The following is an 18,388-nucleotide window of genomic DNA, read 5'->3' as shown; positions in this document are numbered from 1 at the left end:
TCTAATCAAGGACCAGATTACCCACCCGCCCACCCCTGGAGACATGAAGGATCCTGGGTTGCAGAAAGAAATATCCCCTTCCCCAAAAAGCGGGGGTGGGACTCACAGGTCTCAAATATTAATAGTTTCAAGCCCCTAGACTTGTCTTGGCCTTTTTTTGCCTCGCAGCCACTAGATGGCAGGACAGCATTGTTTTATCTCCAGTCCGTAGGCACTAAAAATCCAGCCTGTTCTTTAAAAAAAAAATTTAATGATTTTGTAATTTTCTGATTATTGAAGAATATGTGGAAAACACGGAAAAGCACAAGAAATTCAAAATATTTTAAAATTAGTAAAGCATTCCGGTTTTTAGTTATTCAGAGGAAATCATTATGGGGCCAGTCCATATTCATTTGTGAACCATAGTTTATAGAACAGGGTCTAGGGTCCTCCTTGCACTTGAAGAGGGTTCTCTCTTGATGTAAATATAACCCTATAGTCCTTGCCCTGGATATAAAGTCAAAGTTTTAACCAAATGCCTAGGTGTAGCTACAGAAAATAATAACTAATTGCTGAATTGTAGGACATAGCCTTGGAGCTGTGGCAGGTTGGGGACGGAAGGATAAGGAAGGACTGGAGGAGGAGCTGAAACTTGAGTTGTCAGGAAAAGCAGGGGGTTATCAGGGGACCGGTGGAACCTCAGGGCCAGGGTGGAGATGATTCAGGCAAGGCCACCGACATGGCTTCTGCCTAGGAAAGTGGGCAGAATCTGCTGGACAGGGTGAGTTTGGTCTTAATAGCATAGGCCACAAGGAGCCATTGTAGGTCCAAGACCAAGCCCTGGCCAGCAGCCTAGAAGATGTTCTCTCCTAGGAACCTGAGAAATCGGAGGCTCCCTTCTGAACTCTGCTCAAGGTCAGAATTTAAGAAAAGGAAAAAATGGGGAAGACAGGTTTCACGCAGTCTCAGATTTCCCCTGGGCCTCCGTGGAGTCTCGTGTGTCTCTGCCGAGGAGTTTGTTTACCCTTCTGGTTTCCCAGTGGAAGAGCGCAGAAGAAAAGATCTATTGTCAACATTTGCTAAACTTCCTATTTTCCAGGCACTGGCTCGGATCACATGGGTTTTACCCTTGGTGTCATCTGTGTTTTCCAGCCTTTGCCTGCTGGAGGGTGGCTAATAAATGCCATTTGTTTATAATTCTCTCTCCTGGAGGCATCTTGGGCTTCTCTTCACCAGTGAGTGTTATATGTAAACACATCCCTATAAAAAAATATGTTATTTGTATAATTATAAGGAAGATCCACGTGGCAGGCTTTTTCATCTGGAGAGGGGTTAAAAAACTGTTTTAGAAGACACAATGCTTTGGAATCAGAGACAAGAACAAAGAAGGCAGACCTTAATTCATTCCAAAGAATATGTTTCAAGTTAAGCAAAAATTGTGCCGTGATGCCCATTGATTGAAAGGGGCCAGATCTGGGCCCACTAAAAAATATATGAACATTGAAATTTATGCAGGGCATTTACTTTTCAATAAAGGAAGGATTCAAATTCAGCTGCCAGAAAATTAGAGACCTGTCTCCCAAATTTGTACATAGAGAATGATAAAGATTTAATGCTGTATTTGAAGCAGTGATGACACTATGTAAAATAATAAAAGTAGCAAAGTTGAGTGAGTCAGCCGGGGTTCAGATCCTGGCCCTTCCTCCCACTTACTGTTTGAGAGACTGTAGCAAGTCACGTGACCTTCCTGTGCCTCAGCTTCCTTATCTGCAAAATAGAGATTTTAATTTCTGCCCACAGGATTGTTATAAGAATCAGAGTAACTGTCAGCTTCCTGAATTTCCTGAATGTGCCTACTGAGGAAGAAATCATAGAATCATGATTTTAACACTGGGAGAACCCCTAATGTAACTTACCTAATTCCCTTCATTATGATCAAGGAAAGGAAGACCAGAGAGGTGAAGCGTAGCCACCCAGCAAGACCAGGGCCAAGACACAGGCCTAACTTGTGGTCCAGGGCTTCCCCCCAGCATCAGGCAGCACCCACGACTGTGGTGGCACCAGGCTGTTCATCTACATTAATCCACCCACAGAGTGGTTTTTTCCTTCCACCCAAGTGGGTCAGCAAATTTTCTTCATGTACACAGCCTCCTCTCTGCTTCACTTTGGCGGAGGGATGGTATAGGGATAGCTGTCCCAGCAGGGCAAGCAATGGGCTTTCCAGTGGCAGAGGAATGGCATAGGGATAGCTGTCCCAGCAGGGCGAGCAATAGGCTTTCCAGTGGCAGAGGAATGGCATAGGGATAGCTGTCCCAGCAGGGCGAGCAATGGGCTTTCCAGTGAAGAGGGCCAAGTGCACATTTCAGGAGCAGCAAGCACAGGACACCAAAACGTAGGTGGAGGTCTAGGAACGGCAAAGCTGTAGCTTCTGCATCTGTGGGATACCTCCAGTTCTTTTCAGTTATTGCTCTTCTAGAGGGGAAAAATTAACTCAAAGTGAAAAGGTAAGGTAAATCATCAGCTTTTCACAGTAATAGAAACCTAGAACACTATTAGCACAGAAAAATTAAACCTAGTAATAGAAAAGTACTATGAAAACATAACCAGTTGCTTCTCACATGAACATGTGATCACAGATAGGAAATGTGAGCATGGCATTGCATGTTTAACCCCTGAGCTGCTGGCTTTCTTTCTCTCAAGGATCTGTGATGGTGAGAATTTTGTTTGTTTTGTTTTGAGATGGAGTCTCACTCTGTTGCCCAGGCTGGAGTGCAGTGGTGTGATCTCGCCTCCCTGCAACCTCCACCTCCCAGGTTCAAGCAATTCTTGTGCCTCAGCCTCCCGAGTACCTGGGATTACAGGCACATGCCACCACTCCTGGCTAATTTTTTTTGTGTTTTTAGCAGAGACAGGGTTTCACCATGTTGGCCAAGCTTGTCTCAAACTCCTGACCTCAGGTGATCTGCCTGCCTTGGCCTCCCAAAGTGCTGGGATTACAGGCATAAGCCACCCTGCATGCCAGTGGTCAGTTTTAAGGGGAAAAGATGGGTGGAGTGATTAAGTAAGGACTGAAGTATGTTAGCTCTTCTAATACTGGACCCTGCAGCTGTAATACAGATCATTGTATCTTCCACTCAGTCTATTAGGCTATTTAAGACAATTTAGCCTTTTATTCCTTCCCCTACCCTGGATGATTTGTTTTAAAGTCATGTGTCAATTTTTATTGTCAGGGACCCTACTTTTTTTTTTTTTTTTTTTTAGGGGAAAGAGGGATATGTGGAGGTTAATATGTTTTGGTGAGGGGGATGTATTCTTCTCCTTAGCCTCTTTTAAACTGAGTTTGCTTCCCCATGTCTGTATTTTTGCAACTGAATTTCAGAGAAAAAATGTATAGAGCGAATTTTCTCTCTTGTTCACAGACCTGAGGATGGCAGATGATCGAGAGGCTTGTGCAGGGTAGCAGGTGTCATAAGCTCATTCTGTCAGCTTCACACCCTTTCTAGACTGTGGTCCTGAACCAAGAAATTGAGAAAAGCATTGCTGAGCAGTTCACTTTATAAGTGTTTTGTTTTTATGTGTTCGCATTTTCCTTGTTGCGTTTGGAGGGTTGAGATGGGGAAATACAGCAACTCCTGGATCGTTTACTTTATGCAAGATCATTGAAAAATGTTTGTATGCCTCGTTTGAAAATGAAGAGCTTTGGTATGCTTCCATGGTCTCCTATTATTTTTATTATTCACTTGAGTACCTTTAAAGGAAAAACATGACCTAATGAACCTGAACTCTTTACTTCACCACACACTTCCGGCTTTTGTTGATGAACTTACCTATAGTTTGACATGTTTTGCCGTCACGTGAGTGCTGTTTTGCAGCCTGTCGTATATTTGGCACTTCAGTGGGTTGACCGTGAGTGACGCTCATCAACTTTAACTCTATGATGGTTTGTTCTGTTGATACTCCGTCTCTTGCTCAGCTATTCCCCTGTTGTTTCTGATTTTTCACTCTTAAACATTGTGCTCCTGGCTGCATGTTTATGGAAATTTGTTTGTTTTTTTCCTTTGGACCCCATGTTCACAGACAGTTGCTTTTTTCCCTAGGGAGCCATCCCAGGGTTGGGGGGGTGCTACAATGGGGAGCCGGGGCATTTCTGCCGGTCAGCAGAGAAGGGAGAGGCCAGTGTGACCTTCCCAGCCCGAGTTTGAATGGTCCTATGGAAAACTCCAGCGTGCAGTTCACTGCTGATTCAGTCACAGGCCTTCAGGGCCAGGCGGCCTGTGCCAGTCTTATCCCCTGCTGAGCTCCGAGCATGTTGAGTTTTTATTATTACAGAGAAGAAGGAAACTCACTTCCTGTCGTCTCAGGGCACAGCCTAGTTCTGATGCAAAGGGAACTGTTTTCGGATGGAGACACTAGGTACTACCTTCACTCTTTCTTTTCTTCTCTGTCTTGCTCTGTGCCTTGGTATGTTAGGACCATGGGGATGCCCTCTGTTGAGATGTTGAGACCATGAATGAATCATCCCAAAAATATTTAGACAAAGTGGCTACGAAAACCAGAGCTCTAGTTCCGAATGAAACAGCTCTGGGGAAATGTGAGCCTGGTGGTGTGTTTACTTTCATGCTGATGAATGTCTGCAAGCAGATAGAGCTACTGGGAATCCTATTCATGGTGATACTTTAGAAAATTAATCGCAGTGGGCTTCTTGCATGCTTATATTCCTTTCCAAATATAGAAAGGCATAATTCACATTTTGAGTAGCCTGGGGGATCCATAAGAGGATAAAACCTGTATTTATCCACTCCAGTGATGGGGAAAATTATACTTGCACCCAGAGTGGATTGTAAAAATCCATTGTACTCTTTCTAAGGTTTTTCACTTCTTTGTAAAGTAGGCAGAATATTTTTATCCTATAATGTTTTCTGATACAAGTTGCTGTAGGCTCTTCAAGGAGGCCTTTTTATCTAAATAATCATGAGAGCTTGGTTATAATTTTTTGACTCTTGACTGTGTTGTAGTGAAAACGACTGAGTTGAGCTCACACTGTGAAATTAGAAGTTGCAAGAAATGGCTGTCTACCTAAGAAGCTAGGACAGTCTGGTTCCTTCCTGATAGTTGATGCTGGCACTATTTGTGTTCCTAGCAGAGATTTATGCTTATCTGAACACATCTGGAAACAAAGATAATGGTACTTGCCCATATTGGCAAGAAAACTCAACATGAAGAAAGAGTTGGGATGGTTAGGAAGCACTGGATTCAACCTGCTCTGTTCATTAACTTTCCTTTGCATTTTAGTGCACACTTAAGTACACTGAGTAAGTCATTCTACCGTGATATTGTAGTGTGTTGTGATCTTGCTTGTCTAGTCCTAAGCATAGTGATTTAGTAGCCAGATTTCTTTTTTTAAATCTGCAGGGAATTGTGGAACACAGAAGCTTTTAAGCGGATTTAGAACTTTGAATTCACTGCTCCGGTTTATCTTGGACTTTGCACTTAATGGCAGATTCTAAAACAAGAATCAGATGTTTCTTCGCAAAGTATCTTAGTAAAAGTCTTTAGAATGTAAAAAGGGCCAAAGTAAAGGTAGTTGCATCAGCAGTTAGCAAAGAGAGGAAAAAGAGGAGGATGGATAGAATGGGAAGTGATAAACTCTGGAGGAAAAAATACCCTGGCCAGTTTTATTTGCCTTGTCTTTCTTTGCCTCTCGTCTGCACTTTGCAGAATCAGTGGGATAATGATTGTTAATTCAATTTGTAAAGCATAAGTCTATAAAAATACTCATACTTCTTCATGGTGACTTTAAAAATATCTGAAGTGGTTCCTCCACCGTTTGTATTGTTCATCAGCTTCCGAAGAAAAACTTATTCCCGTTGATCTGGACTTGAAAGAATCTCAGCGGCCTTTTCCTCCTGCCTCCCCTTTTGGCAGGGTACAGCTGTTCTCACATGCTTCAACATCTTCTGCTGTGAGGTCCTAGGAACCTGGAGAAACAAGAACAGCCACTTTTAGAAAATCATGTCTTTGGGGATGATCGCCAGCTGAAGAAGTTTCTAATCTGAACCTTTGAAAGCATTTTATTTTCTTTCTTATTCCCTCCCCAGCTCTCACCCCTGGGAGAACCTGCTGGGCTGAGCTATGGACTGTTGTCTTCTTTGTGCCATTGGCTAATTAATTAGCACAGTCTCCTGGGAGCCCTTGAGGCCCTTTCTGCTATCCAGTAGCAGTTGTTTATCTGATGATCTGCTCGGTTCCAGCAGCTGATTTCCAAACAGACAGTAACTCTATTTGCTGCTAGGACTGGGATTACAAAGCATGCCTCCTCTGACTGTGCTGAGAGTGAATTACTGCTCACACCCAGGCTGCCCCGAGGACTCTACACAGTTTGTTACAAAGGAAGGAGACTCTAAGGATGACACTGCCCGCTGGGGCATTTCCTGGAAGGATTTTGGTGGTGGCATTAAAGGAATTTCAGTTTAATGTTCTGCTCAGCGGTCACTGCTAGGAGACCTTGCAGGTTTCATGGAGAGTTGTAAATTGCCCCCGTGGCCCTAAATACACCCTCACTGCTGCAGAGGGGCACCTTCCAGAGGCTGTGCTTCCTGAGGTGTGTCAGGTTCCGTCTTCTGTCCAAGAGCCAAGGAGCCAAAAGGCTGTGCACAGCTGGAGAGGTGTTCGATACAGTGGAGCGAGCTGGTGTTCTCCGCCCCACACAGGAGTGCGCATCGGCACCATGCAGGAATGTGGGGCCAACATCTTCCATCAGCTTCTCCGCTTCCTCGGGCTCTGGAAGTAGGCGAGGGAATTGAAACAAGATCAGAGACAGCAATGAAAGGTCGGAGCCAAGAGGGCCCATGCAGTGGACAGACAGGCTTTTGTCTTGACCCTCAAGCTTCAGAGGGTCCGAGATGCTCAGACCCTCTGCTGCTGCCGTCGTTCTGCACGTTGCTTTTGTTCTGTGCTTAACGCTACTTACTGGAGATTGTCCCAGGAAAACGCCCACTCCTGACCTGAGACTCATTCTGTAGGTCTAGAGCAAAGCACAGGAATCCGAATTTTAACAAAGATGAGAAACTCTGGAATAGGAGACTTGGTGTTACACCTCGGAATGAATCTAGGCTCTATTCCTCTCTAGCTTTGTAATTTTGGACAAGCTGATTTCATCTCTCTGTGAAATGGAGTTAATACCTCATAGAAGATTAAATGAGATAATATATGTAAAGTGGTAAATGATGAAAAAGTGACATTATGTATTTATTCTTGTTATTGCTGACACAGAGGAGTAAGAAGTTTAGAAGACTAGGCAGAGGGATAAAGTCACAGTGAAAAATAGAAAAATGGGGCATCTAGGGAGCCCTCTCAATTAGCACAAAAAATTATGAATCCAGTGATCTTCAGAATAAGCCAGATCTTGAAATCCATTTGTAGCAAGCAAATGACTTTTAACTATTAAATGGTAATTATTAGTTTAGCGTTTTGAATAACTTATTTGTATATAATAAAAAAGTTACACAGAGTTCTTTCCACTCTTGCTTGCTGTCTGCTCCCAGCTCCCTGTAACACAGATGACCACACAGAAAGACAGACATAATAATGAACCAGCATCATTGTCGGGAGTAAATACCCGAGATTCGTTGTCTCACGGCCACGGAAAACTAGGACACAGACACACAAATACTGAGGTTCAGAGTGGAAGTTTAATAAGCAAAAGAAAGAGAAGAGCTCTCTCTGCTGCAGAGAGAAAGGGGTCCAAGAGAAATGGGTTGCTGGTTCCCCCAGTGGAATGCAAGGAGTTTCATAGATGAGCTTGAGGAGGTGATAGCTGATTTACATAGGGTGCAAAAGATTGGTTGGACCAGGTGTGCCATTTGCATAGGCATGAAAAAGCTGACCACCCCACCCTCATCTTGTATTATGCAGCTGGTTCTCCACCTGGCCAGTGCCATGTTACCTGTTTCCTTACTGTACACATGGTGACAAAGAAAAGGGAAGATGGAGCCTCCCTGTTACACATACCTGGCCCTTAAGTAGCCTTTTCCTATTGGCACCGCTGCCGGCGTTCACCTGTGCAAGCTTCTAGCTTATCTGTGTCTGCAGCTCGATTTTTGAGGCTGCTCTTTGTTACAAAAAAATAAAAAGAAATGATTTGGGGGCTGCTTTTTGTTAAAAGGGAAATTCTGTGGAGGACTCTTATACTCTTACTATCTGCCTAAATAATTTCTATCTCCTGTATCAATAACAGTAATAATCATGATGTTTATTTACAGGACACACACTGTTCTAAATGCTTTGTGAATATTAACTTGTTTACAAGCTCTGAGCTAGATGCTCTTATTTTGTCCTTTGAACAAATGAGGAAGCACAGGCACAGAGAGGTTAAGTAACTTGCCCACAGTCACACAGCTATGTGGTAGAATAGGGATTCAAATCTACGCAGTCCAGCCCCTGAATCCATGGATTTATCTACTGCACCATCCGTCCAGTGTCTCTTTATGCAGATATGAGCAAATCTAAACATCTTTTCTTCTCAGTTTTTTTCAAAAGGTAGCACACTGCTGCCATTGTTCTGCACTTTGGTTTTGTTCTGCACTTAACACGAGTTATTGGAGATTGTCCCACATCAGAACATAAAGAGCTTCCTCATTCTTGTTTACAGTACTGTGTGATTTTGATTAAAGAACCCTTCCTTTATGATCCAACCTGGTTATTGTGGGAACATGTGACTAATTGAATAAGCTTATGTCTGCCAGACAGCTCTTGTAATTGAGGTGTGCTGTGAAGATTCAACATTGGAATGGGAGAATCGGGGGAAATGAGGGAAGAAAACTTATTACTCCAAAAATGTTTCCAAGTAGTATTAGGTCTCCCACCTGAAAGAAATACTGAAGCAAAAGAGTTATCCTGCATTCCTGCAGAATCAGCAGGAAGGGCTGCCCTGAATCAACTCCCTCTCAGAAATCTGTTCTCTTCCTATATGTGAACTTTGAGCCTAATGAGACTGTACCTAATGAGTGTCTCCGCAGCAGCCTTGCAACAAGAACTGGTAAAGTGGAAGTGCAGGTACCAGTGTGCCCCTCCCTCACCTGCCCCTGACATGTCCTGCTGGTCACCAGGCAGGATGGCAACTCCATTTACCTGATCTCCATCTAAACTGGAGGTGGCCCAGGGCCTCTGACTGTGGTATTTCTTCAGCACGAAACGCTCTTCACTCATTCACAAAACACTGTTGGGCACCTGCTATGTGTCGGGCACTGTTGTAGAAGCTGGGGAACTGCAGTGAAGTCGTCCAGGTCCTGCCCTCATAGAGTTTATACTCTAGCAGGAGACAATATAGCTCTAATTTGAGATCAGGTGATGAATTTAAAAGTTAAAGCAGGGGCCGGTGCGGTGGTTCACGCCTGTAATCCCAGCACTCTGGGAGGCCAAGGCGGGCAGATTACCTGAGGTTAGGAGTTTGAGACCAACCTACCCAACATGGTGAAACCCCATCTCTACTAAAAATACAAAAAAAAATTACCCGGGCATGGTGGTGTGCACCTGTAATCCCAGCTACTCTGGAGGCTGAGGCAAGAGTGGGAAGGAAAAAGTGGATATAATAAGGGTAGTAACTCATGTAGGCCCTGTGGGCTGTGGTCAGGACTCTGGAGTCCTTCCCAACATATGAGAAAACCACTGGATGGCTCTGGGCAAGGAACTAATCTGACTGGATTTATCTTTTTTTTTTTTAAGTACAGGGTCTCTGTTGCCGAGGCTGGAATGCAGTGGTGCGATCTCGGCTCACTGCAGCCTCTGCCTCCCAGGCTCAAGTGATCCTCTCACCTCAGCCTCCCAAGCAGCTGGGACTATAGGCGTGCACCACCATGCCTGGCTTTATTTATTTATTTGTATTTTTTGTGGAGACCAAGTTTCTCCATGTCACCCAGGTTGTTCGAACTTCTGGCCTCGTGATCTGCCCACGCTGGCCTTGGAAAGTGCTGGGATTACAGGTATGAGCCACCACACCTGGCCTTACCGTTTTTAAAAGCTCATTTTGGAGAGAAGCCCGTTAGGAGGCAATGGTGGACATCAGGTCAAAAGATGATGTAGCTTGAGCCTTCCAGGGTCCTGGCCTGAGGGAGCAAGCAGCATGATGCCCAATGGACTAGGGTTGCTGCGTGCAGAAACAAGAGACCAAGGGACAGTGGCCAGCTCCACTGGGTAGGAATCATCGTGGGTGCCCTGGGTCCTGCCATGCCCTGTGATCCTCTGCAAGCAGATCTGAGCTGTGCAGGGGAGAGCTGCACCGGAACTGTGGCCAACAGGCCAGCAGGGACATCCTGAAGGCTTCTGAAACCCTGGAACAGAGTTTCACAGGGAGCCCTGGGAGGGCTTTAAGTGGTGATGGTGGGATCTGATTTCTCTTTTTTCTTCTTCTTTTTTTTTTTTTCTAGACAGAGTCTTGCTCTGTCACCCAGGCTGGAGTGCAAAGGCATGATCTCAGCTCACTGCAACCTCCACCTCCTGGGTTCAAGTGATTCTTCTGCCTCAGCCTCCCTAGTAGCTTGGGATTACAGGCACACGCCACCACGCCCAGCTAATTTTTGTATTTTGTAGAGACAGGGTTTCACCACGTTGGCCAGGCTGGTCTTGAACTCCTGACCTCAGGTGATCTGCCCGTCTCAGCCTCCCAAAGTGCTGGGAATACAGACATGAGCCACCATGCCCAGCTTGATTTCTTTTTAAAGGAACACTCAGGCTCACAGGAATCTTGGGTGAACATTACCCCCTCTCCTCCTCCATTCCCACATTTCTCTTATCCATTGGCTTTGTTCTGCCCAATCTTTGCCAGTCTGTCCTCTTGGCTGCTCAGGCCACATGGTAAAACATGGCAGCCACCAACTCTCATTTTAATCACCTTGACAGAGACTGACCCATTTTCTCAATTTCAGTTCTCAAATTCCCAGGGAACAGGGCTGATTGGCCCAGCCTGGGGATCAGGTGCCCCCTGGACCAATCAGTGGTGGCTGCAGGGTCAAGTGGGCCGGATGACAAATCACTTTCTACCAATATGGTGGCTCTCATTGTAGCCTCAAAGGGAGAATGGGGGTGAAAGGGATATAATCCCCGAGGGAAAGAAGGTACCCCAAAACAACACAGTTCTTAGGTGGAAGCCTAATCTCTTAGACGCCCATTCTTGCCGAATATATCTATAAGCAGTAGACTTTTCATCCCTCTCCCCCTTTTTTTCTGATGCTTTCCTCCTGATGCCTTCTAGACAATCATTTGCACCTTTTCTTTGTCTGTCTCCAGTTACATGCTTAATCTAATTATCAGGGTTTGCTTCTTCAAAGTTAAGCTGTGGACGGAGTTTTCCCAAAGCCAGCTCTTCTTAGGAAGATGAATTCAATGGGGTTGAATTGATAGTCACTCACAAACACACATCTGTGGTCTGGGAAGATGTGAGTTTAACAAAAAGCTATTTTGGTTAGAAGGAAAAATTAATATTGACTGACTCAAATCCAGAAGGAGGAAGCAGATACCAAGTTCATTTTGAAAAATAAGAGTTCATTTTAGGGGCAGACTAGCTAAGTTCTTTTGCTTAGAAGGAGAAATTAATATTGGCAGACTCAAATCCAGAAGGAGGAAGCAGATATTAAGTTCATTTTGAAAAATAGGAGTTCAATTTAGGGGCAGACTAGGTATCACCCTTTTGAGATATTTACCAGGAGTGAGGACCATATTTCATATTCAATTTTAAGGTACTTTTCATAACCATGGACAGTGTTTTCGTAAAGTGTTTATCTTTCTTCCTCTGTTGTGTTCTTTTTATGTAACCAGTTAATTTTCCAAATTTTATTCTGATAGAATCAGAGTCCTTTTATTTTTCACATAACATATCTAATTCTGTTTTTCTCATAAAGGGTGCTTGCTAGTTTTGTTTTGCTCATCACTGAGGATGAGCTAATGACAGCTTTAAAAAAATGTCAGCTTGTTTTTTACTTTGATATCATCATTGAGATCCATACCACAGAAGAAAGAAGTAGGACTTTATCTCTGAAAGGATTTTAGTGCATAAACTGTGACTTCCAGCCTGCTAGACTTCATGCTACTCTTAGGATCTTTGAATAGCCTTAAATTAGCCGCAGAACCCAGGAAGTTTGCTCTGAAATTCAGTTGACATGTTAAGAACCTACTTTAGGCCAGACACGGTGGCTCACACCTGTAATCCCAATACTTTGGGAGGGCAAGGCGGGTGGATCACCTGAGTTCAGGAGTTCAAGACCAGCCTGGGCAACATGGTGAAACCATGTCTACTAAAAATACAAAAATTAGCTGGGCGTGGTAGTGCACGCCTGTAATCACAGCTACTCAGGAGGCCGAGCATGAGAATTGCTTGAACCTGGGAGGAGGAGGTCGCAGTGAGCTGAGATCGTGCCACTGCACTCCAGCCTGAGTGACAGAGAGAGACTCCATCTCAAAAATAAATAAATAAATAAAAACTCTACCTATTCAGTATTCTTTTCTTTTATCCCATTCTGGTATTTTCTGAAGGGTTGTGAAGAGCACTAGTTGAAGCCCACCCTGAAACTACCTTGGTAGAGGGGTTAACTGGGCCAGGAGACCTAATTTCAGAAAGGTCACAGATTATATTCCACCCTCCACAAAAGTAACCTGGAAGATGAGTAAGTCCTGTCCTGAATTTTAGTATCAAAAACAGTATTTGTTCAAAGAAAAACTAGTCTAGTAGAGAAAGCACACCCTTTGGGGTCAGATCACCAGGAATCACATACCAACTCTGAACTTGAATTTTCTTATCTACACAAAGGCAGCATGGCTGTGAGAACATGCAGTGATTTTATAAAGCTCCTGGGCCATAGGTGGCAGGTATACTAATAAGAAATAGCTACGTAAATATACTTCTTTTGGACTTATGTACTATTTTTGCATTGGTTGCCTCTGCTTTTGAGGTCTTACTCAAGAAATCTTGGCCCAGACCAATGTCCTGGAGAGTTTCTCCAACATTTTCTTCTAGTAGTTTCATAGTTTCAGGTCTTAGCTTTAAATCTTTCATCCATTTTGATTTAATTTTTGTATATGGCAATAGTTAGGGGTCCAGTTCCATTCTTTTGCATATGGTTATCTAGTTTTCCCAGCACCATTTATTGAAGACATTGTCCTTACCCCAATGTATGTTCTTAGCCCCTTTGTTGAAAATGAGTTTACTGTAAATGCATAGATTCATTTCTGGATTTTCTCTTTTTTTTTTTTTTTTTCCATTAATCTGTGCGTCTGTTTTTATGCAAGTCCCATGCTGTTTTGGTTACTATAGCTTTGTAGTATAATCTGAAGTCAGGTAATGTCATTTCTCCAGTTTTGTTCCTTTTGCTCAGGATGGCTTTGGCTATTCTAGGTCTTTTGTGGTTTCATATAAATTTTAGATTTTTTTTCTTCTATCTCTGTTGAAGAATGTCATTGGTATTTTGATAGGGATTGCATGGAATCTGTAGATTGCTTTAAGCAGTATGGAGATTTTATAACAATTTTAATTCTTTGAATCCATGGCCAACTGCCTGGATTTGGACTTGCTGTGCCCCCTCACAACCCTGAGCTAGTTACTTCCCTACCCCAAGCCTCCGCAGCTCATCCTTAAAGGGGGTTACGATGATATCTGCCTCCCTCTTTGAGTTGCTATCAGAATTCAGTGAGGACATGCAGATGAGAGTTTTAACAATATCCAGGCCCCTAGTAAGAACTGACAAATGTTAATTATTATTGTTACTTGTAAAATGGACATGATTATTCCCCCTCTACCTACCTCTGAGGCGCCTATCAAAGACCAGAGATTTTGTGTGTTTGAAAAGCTGTGCACACATATTTTAAAAAGTACAGAGGACGCTGTCAATAGCAGTCATTAACAGGGTGGCAGTAAGGAAATCCTATTGCTGCCTGAATGGTGTGTCGTTGAACAGTGCAGAAACTCCCTTTGCTGATACATCTCCAAGGGACAGGAGGTGGGGAGACATCACAGGAAGTACCTGCTGCCATTGCACCTCCCATCTAATTTTCTGACAATCACAAAATGCTTCACCTACTGTGTGCAACTGACTGCGTTACATGAGAGGAAGTTGGTGCTCTGCAAAGGGTAACAACTCATTAGATCAGGTCACACGGGCAGGTGGACGCAGAGTTCCGACTAGCCCCAAGTCCAGCGCTCTTTTGTGCTGCTTCTTTGTGGAAGGAAATGTGAAGAAAACCCAGCATCACCCTGTAAACCAGATGGAACACAAAACAGCGGAAGAACCCAGAGAAGGCAAAACAGATTCAGGACTATTTCTCTTTTAAAAGTAAAATGGCCGCATGGAAGAAATTTGACTTTCCGAAAGTGGAGGATAAAGTCATGTTCACGGGGAAAAACAACAATACAGCATCTGCAGCTTAGACATACAGAGCTCATCTGTAATTTGGAGTAAGATAGGAGTCGGGGCAGAGAGGGGGAAGGCCGTGTCCTTTCAGAGATTTTGAGAAACTCCAACCATAGAAGTCCATGACAACTCAAGTGCGGTACCCTTGACCCCATGTTTGTCAGGTAACAAGCTGGGTTTTGACTTTTATTTTGCTGCTTCTAACTCTGGCTAGGCTCCATGGGAGAAGGGCAGGCAGATCATTCTAGCAAATACTCTGGGGGACAGGGTAGCGGACTTGGACCCGCCCATCGCTAGCTGGGTGACCTGGGACAATCCTGTCTCCCTGTGGACCTCAGTTTCCATATCTGTAAAATGAAGTGGATATGATTCTATTCATTCATTTATATAACAAATATTTATTGAGCAACTTATATGCTGGGCATTGTTCTCCCTACTGGGGATTCAGTGATTTTCAGAACAGAGAAATGTCTCCCTCCTGGAGCTCACATTGGCATGGAGGGCTGGCAAGATGGCTTCCCACCCTCATTGGAAATGTGTCCCTCTGCCGGCTCCGTGGTGCCTCGTGCCCCACCACAGTGCCTACCTGCTAGACTTTTGGCAAACTGGACCACCAGTTGTCTGGAGATTGGAAAGAGCCTACTTTTTTGTTGTGATCCTTCTGTTCCTTTTTCCCCCTTTTAATGTAAATGTTATTAACACATAACATCCACGTAGAACGTGCACATACTGATAAATTTTCACCAACAGAAACACACATGTAACCAGCACCCATACCAAGAAACAAAATATGAGTCACCCTCAAGAAAGACGCCATGTCCCTCTGGTCTCTGATCTCCACCGTAGGGAAAACCGTCTCCAGATTTCTGATCCTAGCTGTTAGTTTTGTTCTTTTTAACTTTGTATATACCCTTTTGTATGTCAGTTCTTTCACTCTGTTATATTTGTGAGGTTTATTCACGTTGCTTCACATTGCGGTGGTTTGTTCCTTCTCGTGTAGTATTTCATTAGATGAACATTCAACAATGTGTACATTTGACTGAAAATGGATGTACGGATTATTTTCTGTGGGAGGCCATCGCTGAATGGTATTGCTGTGATATGTGTGGACCTGTCTTGGTGAACGCGTTTGCTTTTCCCAGGGGAGTTGCTCTGGCATAGATTATGTATACATTCTATTTCAGTAAATTCTGCCGGGTTTCCACAATGGGTGTACAAAGTAGGTTCCCACCAGCGATGTTTGTTAATCCAGGGGGCTGAACATTTTGCGTCTTTTACACTGTAGCCTTTCTGGTGAGCTTGTACTGGTATCACATTGTGATTTTAATTTGCATTTCTCTGGCATCTAATAAAATTTGCCAGGGGACCCTGTTCCACTTAAACATGACAATTAAACAGAGCAGTCTGTCCACGCTAGGTCTTTTCTTCAAGGATATTGCAGTTTTCTTAGGCATCCCCTCTTTCACACTAGTAGTAAAATGAAGAGGCGTTACTATACTCACTTCCACAGCCCCTGACTATGGAACTTTTTATTTCCCCAGTAAGAAGAAGAAAAATGTCTCAGAGCGACCCATCAAGACCACCCGGGACCGAGTGCCTACATATCAGTACAACATGAATTTTGAGAAGATGGGCAAATGCATCATAATAAACAACAAGAACTTTGATAAAGTGACAGGTAGGTGTGTGGGCATGGGTTAATCTTTCTGGTTCCCTTTCATGTCCTATTTGTATGAGACATTTATGGGATAAATGCTGCATCCCCCTACTGTGGCAGACAGCCCCTCTGAAGACGGGGTTGCTGTATCCAGGGGAAAGGGTTATGTGGAAATGGAGAACGTTCAGTCTAAGGTCCCACCACATGTATTAGCTGATGCGGGGCTTTGACCAAAGGGCTGAGAATCCAGGAGAGCCTTGGCTTTGATGGGAGCTGAGTGTTACCAGGAGGCTCACCTGTTGTGGCAGCCTGCACTGTTAGCCTCCCCATTGAATTTGCTTCAATTCATTTAAATTGTGGCCTTAGAAGGCATTGTATATACTTGGAGTGTTTCTGCTGCAGCTGGCGCCAGTACATTTAGCGCCCGGCCCACTGGTACCACGTGTGGTATTCAGCCAGGGGATGCTCACCTGTGGACTCGTTACTTGATTCCCACAGGTATGGGCATTCGAAACGGAACAGACAAAGATGCCGAGGCACTCTCCAAGTGCTTCCGAAGTCTGGGTTTTGACGTGACAGTCCATAATGACTGCTCTTGTGCAAAGATGCAAGATCTGCTTAAAAAAGGTAAGCGCTGCCAGGAGTGGTGACTCACATCTGCAATCCCAGAACTTTGGGAAGCCAAGGTGGGAGGATCCCTTGAACCCAGGAGTTCAAGACTAGCCTGGGCAAAATGGCAATACCCTAACTCAAAAATGGTTTTTTTGTTTGTTTTTTAATTAGCCAGGCATGATGGCATGCACCTGTAGTCCCAGCTACTTGGGAGGCTGAGATGGAAGGATTGCTTGGGCCTAGGAGGTCAAGGGTGCAGTGAGCCATGATCACACCATTGCTCTCCAGCCTAGGTGACAGAGTGAGACCCTGTCTCAAGAAAGGAAAAGTTGAGCCCTTACCGCCCCTCCATCTGTCTTCTTCCTGCACCTAAGGGAGGCGATCCTCCCACCATGGCCAGGCCCATCTCAGGAGGATGCCTGTGCAGGGCGGAGGAATTTGAGTGTGAGAAACCTCCCTCCCTCTTGACCAGTCCATACCTGTCCTGGGGTAGGCAGGTTTCTGTCAGGAGCCTTCAGTCTCTTTGTAAAATGATGAAATCAGCTGAAAGTCCAGCAAGAGAAATAGATTCTTTATGTACAGAATGGTCCAATTCTTTTTTTTTTTTTTTTTTTTTTTTTTTTTTTGAGACGGAGTCTCGCTCTGTCGCCCAGCTGGAGTGCAGTGGCCGGATCTCAGCTCACTGCAAGCTCCGCCTCCCGGGTTTACGCCATTCTCCGCCTCAGCCTCAAGAGAGCTGGGACTACAGGCGCCCACCACCTCGCCCGGTATTTTTTGTAATTTTTTGTAGAGACGGGGTTTCACTGTGTTAGCCAGGATGGTCTCGATCTCCTGACCTCGTGATCCGCCCGTCTCGGCCTCCCAAGTGCTGGGATTACAGGCTTGAGCCACCGCGCCCGGCCTACAGAATGGTCACAATTTCAAAAGACTCATTCCTGGGAAGTAACAAATCCATGTCATCCTTTCCAGAATGAAGTGTAAGTGTAAACTTTTCCCTTGTGGCAGATAGAGAATAATAATTCCCATATACTTTAGAACTATGTTATTTTTTATATAGCATGTTCACTAAGTTATTTCATTAGATCTTTAACAGAAGCCCTGCAATGTTGGGCAACAGAATATTATGCTCATTTTATAAATGTAGGGGCGGGCCACATGCGGTGTCTCACCTGTAATCCCAGCAGTTTGGGAGACTGAGATGGGTGGATCACCTGAGGTTAGGAGTTCGAGACCAGCCTGGCCAACATGGTGAAACCCCATCTCTACTTAAAAATACAATAACTGGCCGGGCGCGGTGGCTCAAGCCTGTAATCCCAGCACTTTGGGAGGCCGAGACGGGCGGATCACGAGGTCAGGAGATCGAGACCATCCTGGCTACCACGGTGAAACCCCATCTCTACTATAAATGCAAAAACTAGCCGGGCGAGGTGGCAGGTGCCTGTAGTCCCAGCTACTCGGGAGGCTGAGGCAGGAGAATGGCGTAAACCCGGGAGGCGGAGCTTGCAGTGAGCTGAGATCTGGCCACTGCACTCCAGCCCGGGCGACAGAGCAAGACTCCGTCTCAAAAAAAAAAAAAAAAAAAAAAATACAATAACTAGCCGAGTGTGGCCTTGGAAGGCATTGTATATACTTGTAATCACAGCTACTTGGGAGGCTGAGGCATGAGAATCACTTGAACCCAGGAACCCGGGAGGCAGAGGTTGCAGTGAGCCAAGATGGCACCACTGCACTGCAGCCTGGGTGA

The 18,388-nt window shown here is 44.6% G+C and overlaps 1 protein-coding gene and 1 long non-coding RNA gene across 5 annotated transcripts in view; one reads left to right on the top strand and one right to left on the bottom strand.

Annotated features, from left to right (window-relative positions):
- Positions 1–18,388, top strand: part of CASP7 (caspase 7) — a 53,195-nt gene that overhangs the window by 26,061 nt on the left and 8,746 nt on the right. For all 4 annotated transcript variants that reach the window (XM_033182277.1, XM_033182263.1, XM_033182254.1 and 1 more), the window contains 2 exons: positions 15,917–16,053; positions 16,531–16,659. In XM_033182277.1, the coding sequence (XP_033038168.1) occupies positions 15,917–16,053; positions 16,531–16,659 (266 nt within the window). The remainder of the gene's footprint in view (positions 1–15,916; positions 16,054–16,530; positions 16,660–18,388) is intronic.
- LOC117066721 overlaps positions 5,589–18,388 on the bottom strand; it is a 130,032-nt gene continuing 117,232 nt past the window's right edge. The window contains exons 2-3 of the long non-coding RNA XR_004430468.1: positions 6,557–6,759; positions 5,589–5,957 (exon numbers count right to left, since the gene is read on the bottom strand). This is a non-coding gene — a long non-coding RNA (uncharacterized LOC117066721). The remainder of the gene's footprint in view (positions 5,958–6,556; positions 6,760–18,388) is intronic.

Source organism: Trachypithecus francoisi, unplaced genomic scaffold (genome assembly GCF_009764315.1).
Source record: "Trachypithecus francoisi isolate TF-2019V2 unplaced genomic scaffold, Tfra_2.0 Contig01579, whole genome shotgun sequence".
Lineage (NCBI taxonomy): Eukaryota > Metazoa > Chordata > Mammalia > Primates > Cercopithecidae > Trachypithecus > Trachypithecus francoisi.
Note: the sequence above shows the minus strand (reverse complement) of the source record. Positions and strands in the feature narration are given on the sequence as shown.